Here is a 3827-nt window from a genome sequence, read left to right on the forward strand (position 1 = left end):
TACCCAATTCATATCTAACTACTTGTATGTTGGTATATGGTCGTATGGAAGCTGTCAAGGAATTGCTACCCCATGTTGAGCATAGGCAATGTGCAAGGCACATTATGGCCAAATTCAATAAAAAGTTTCTAGGGGTAGAGTTTGTTAATTTGTTTTAGGCTGCATGTAATGCAACAACATAACAATATTTCAAGGAAATAATGAAGGATGTTGAGCTTATGAGTCTAGAGGCAACTAACTACTTGATGGAGAAGGACCCTAAAACATGGTCAAGAGCTTACTATCAAGTTGGTAGATGTTGTGCTAGTGTCGAGAATGGAGGATATGAAAGTTTAAATGTAATCATAGTTGAAGCCAGGAAGAAATCTATCATCACAATGCTTGAAGAATTGAGAATGTATATGACGAACAAATTGTTCACAACAAAACTTAATGGATGGTTAAGTGATGTTTCACCTGAAATAGGGCTGAGGTTGAATGAGTTAAAGGTTAATCAAAGGTTTTGGGAGGTATTGCCAAGTGGACTCAACCGGTTTGAGACTAGGTTAGGAAGTGAGGCATTTGATGTTGATCTAGACAAGAGGACATGTTCATGTAGGATGTGGCAAAGTAATGGTTATGGGTGTGTTCATTCTGTGCCTGCCATTAGCTACCTTAATAGAGATGTGGAGAAATACGTGGATCCTTATTTTTGTAGAGAAATGTATATGAAGATCTACCAGTACAAAATCTGTCCAATGAATGAAAGCAAGATGTGGCCTTTGAATGGAAGCAAGATGTGGCGTGAAACTAATTTCCACCTTTACTCCCCAAGAATTGAAGGATGCCCGGTAGGCCAAAAACAAAAAGAGATAAATATGTTAGTGAAAAGGGTGGAAAACACAGAGTTTCTAAGAAGGCTAAGAAGTATCATGTAGTTTGTGCAAAGTGTAAGGACATATAAGAAGACCTGCCCAACTCTTAATAGGCCAAGACCAGTGAAGTTACCAACTAGGGTTAACAGGACTAAGACTATAAAGGTAATTACCACTTTTTATTTCTTATTTTTATTCGTTATTAAGTATATGTCATTTAACTGTATATTATGTGAATATAACAGGCTCAAAAAATGGAGAAAAAGACTGCAGAAGTGGTAAGTGGAAGCGGTACATGAATGGAAGGTGGGGATACACAAGATAGTAGGGTTAAGAGGACTAAGACAAAAAAGTAAATACAACTTCTTATTTATTATTTTATTATTTGTTAATCAATATGTGTCATTTAAGTGTATATTATGTGTGTATAATAGGGTGAAAATGTGAAGAAAAAGACTGGAGAAGTGGCAAATGGAAATTAGACAGGAATGGGAGGTGGGGATACACAAGGTACTAGGGAGAGTGGGACTACACAAGTGACAAGGGAGACGGGTAATGTTGTACTTCCCCAGGTTAAGAGGAGGAAAAAGAGTGAAAGGATCGTCAAGAAAAAAATTGGCAACCCAAGTTATAGGAAAGAATGGAGAGGGGAACACTTTAGAAAAACCTGTCAACTTAAAGTAGTTTTTGGATGGGAAATGCATGGGATGTGTCCTTTATTATGTAGGATTTTGTATGTAATGCTTTGTACTTTCATTTATAGTAAAAACATGTTAGGATGTTTGCTTTTAAAGATTCTATGTCGTAATGGTTATATAATGCTTTGCACTGACTTTGGTTATTAATGATTTCTCTTATGGAATCCATTGTCCCTTGTGTCCTATTTATGCATGTGCATTAGATGGTCCCTTGTTTCTTGTCCCTCTTGGAATTGTTAGGTGGACCATACTACTTATAAAATTATTTGTGTACCATGTAACAAATCATGCATGATACTATATAATTAGTGGACCATATAACTTGCATTCTTTGGGGACCATATAACAATTCATGCAATATACTATAAATGAACCCATAAAGGAATGTTAAAACTGAAACATAAATCCAAGCTTTCTATTATATAATTACTCCATACAAAAGGTGTTACATAACCATATGTAATGGGGCTAAAGTACAATGCCTATACTGAATTCTCAAGAGGATCATCATTCCCTATACCACCATTACACCATCAAATAACCCTATACACCCCGCATCACCTAACACAACTTTAACTTGATTGCCAAATACCTAATCACCCAAAATAGCATTCCCATATGCACCATGACCCAATATCCTACATCACATAGACTAGCTTAAAGTACATGACCACAAACAACAAACATACCAGAGCAATCAAAACAACCTTTTTCAACATCTGCTTCAGACTTTGAATCTCAATGAGTAGTTCTTGGATCCTAACCTCAACAAGTCCTTCTCAGCTTTCCTAAGAAGCTTGTGCTTCTCAACTTTTTTCTGCAGCTCAACAACTTGAGCATTCCTAACCAAAAGGTCGTCGATCCTAAGTTTCATGTTCCATATTGTATCCTTGTAGTGTTTAGGTAATGTTGGTTCAAGCCACTGGAAGAAGCTGCAACTGTTGTTGGATATCTACAAAACAAACCCACACACCAGAAAAAGGGTTTATTGTTCATAATTTAGGGTTTTCTCATTGTAAATTGGGTTTTTGTCGATCGAAATGGGGGTTTGCAGTAGAAAAATCATAACTTTAGGGGTAAAAGCTACCGACTGTAAATGAAGGATAACTTACCATTGATTTTGCGCAATTGTAGAAGCGACGAGCTGGGTTGTTAGGCTTCCATGCTTCTCTGAGCTTCGACACAGGTTGATCGCGCCACAAGCAGGGGGATTCACTTCAACACGGTAAATGGAGATAATGTTATAGAATTCTGAGGAGGAAGACATCATCGAAAGGGTTGGTGTTCGTCGGAGGGTAAAGAATTTGTGAGAGTAGATCTATTGAACCCGTACAAAGCTTATGTAGTACGTTGATTGGACACCCAACTGGATTCCATAGACCACGTCACGTATGACTTTCGTTGACCAACCGGGTAACCGGTAATAAAATGAAGAAATCCTAATTTTAGCAGGTAATTTGTCATTTTAGTGAGGTCAGAAGTACAAAAATTAGTTGAAGGACCTTTTAAAACCAAATGGAAAACATTCTTGTGCTTCTATGTTAGTAACCCTATCCTAAATACACAAAAAATAAACAGTTTGGTAGTATTATTTTGTATAATAAAATCATTTGATGTTTTATTCAAGCCAAAAATAATGTTTCGTAACCGTCATACCTTTTGGCACGAGTTAGGGTTACCTAGACTACATGACTTTAAAAAACTCAACCTAATCTTTCAAAGTGCCACTACAAAAAACAATAACAATTTCTAAACCCCTAATCTACCAATGGCTATTCGCGGATATACTCACGTAAGATTAATAAACAACATTAATAAGGTCATGTCATTTTTTTAAAAGCCATGTAATGCTAGGCAATCGGTGTTTAAGGGCTTGTTGGTTATAATGTATTATTTTATACATTATCAAAACATAAAATATTTTTATTATACAAATAATAAGATAATGACTTTTCACATATAGAAAAATATTAGGTTGATTTTTTCTAAGGATTTATATTAAGCTTTATATTAAGCATGATTAGAAAATAAAATAATTTTTTTATATAAAATAATAATATTTTTTCACTTTAACTTATTAATTAACTAACGTATTCCTTATATTAAGTTAATGATTCGAAAACTGATTGCAAAATAAATGTACCACTAATATATTAAATACAAGTAATCTATAGGTCAAGTTTATTAAAATATAAAGATTTAAGATCTTTATTTTAGATAAGAATGAAAAGTCCAAATTGTGACGTGAAGATCAAATCTTTAGTATTTATATTAT

General features: G+C 34.7%; 1 protein-coding gene across 1 annotated transcript; it reads left to right on the plus strand.

Moving 5' to 3' along the window:
- The first annotated feature begins 200 nt into the window (after nt 1–200).
- Nucleotides 201–1336, plus strand: LOC145126709 (uncharacterized). The gene is made up of 3 exons (XM_079062019.1): nt 201–830; nt 1100–1132; nt 1289–1336. Exons 1-3 carry the CDS (start codon nt 201–203, stop codon nt 1334–1336), a joined length of 711 nt encoding a protein of 236 aa, XP_078918145.1.
- Nucleotides 1337–3827: the final 2491 nt, after the last annotated feature.

The sequence above is a fragment of the Lactuca virosa genome, chromosome 7 (assembly GCF_052849685.1).
Source record: "Lactuca virosa cultivar CGN04683 chromosome 7, Lactuca_virosa_CGN04683_v6, whole genome shotgun sequence".
Classification (NCBI taxonomy): Eukaryota; Viridiplantae; Streptophyta; class Magnoliopsida; order Asterales; family Asteraceae; genus Lactuca; species Lactuca virosa.

Bases quoted from the DNA above. Each gene is read 5' to 3' on its own strand.
- LOC145126709 (XM_079062019.1), top strand. From the start codon at position 201: ATGAAGGATGTTGAGCTTATGAGTCTAGAGGCAACTAACTACTTGATG. The intron at 831-1,099 runs GTAGGCCAAAAA...TGAATATAACAG, and splicing joins CAAGAATTGAAGGATGCCCG to GCTCAAAAAATGGAGAAAAA. The intron at 1,133-1,288 runs GTAAGTGGAAGC...TGTGTATAATAG, and splicing joins AGAAAAAGACTGCAGAAGTG to GGTGAAAATGTGAAGAAAAA.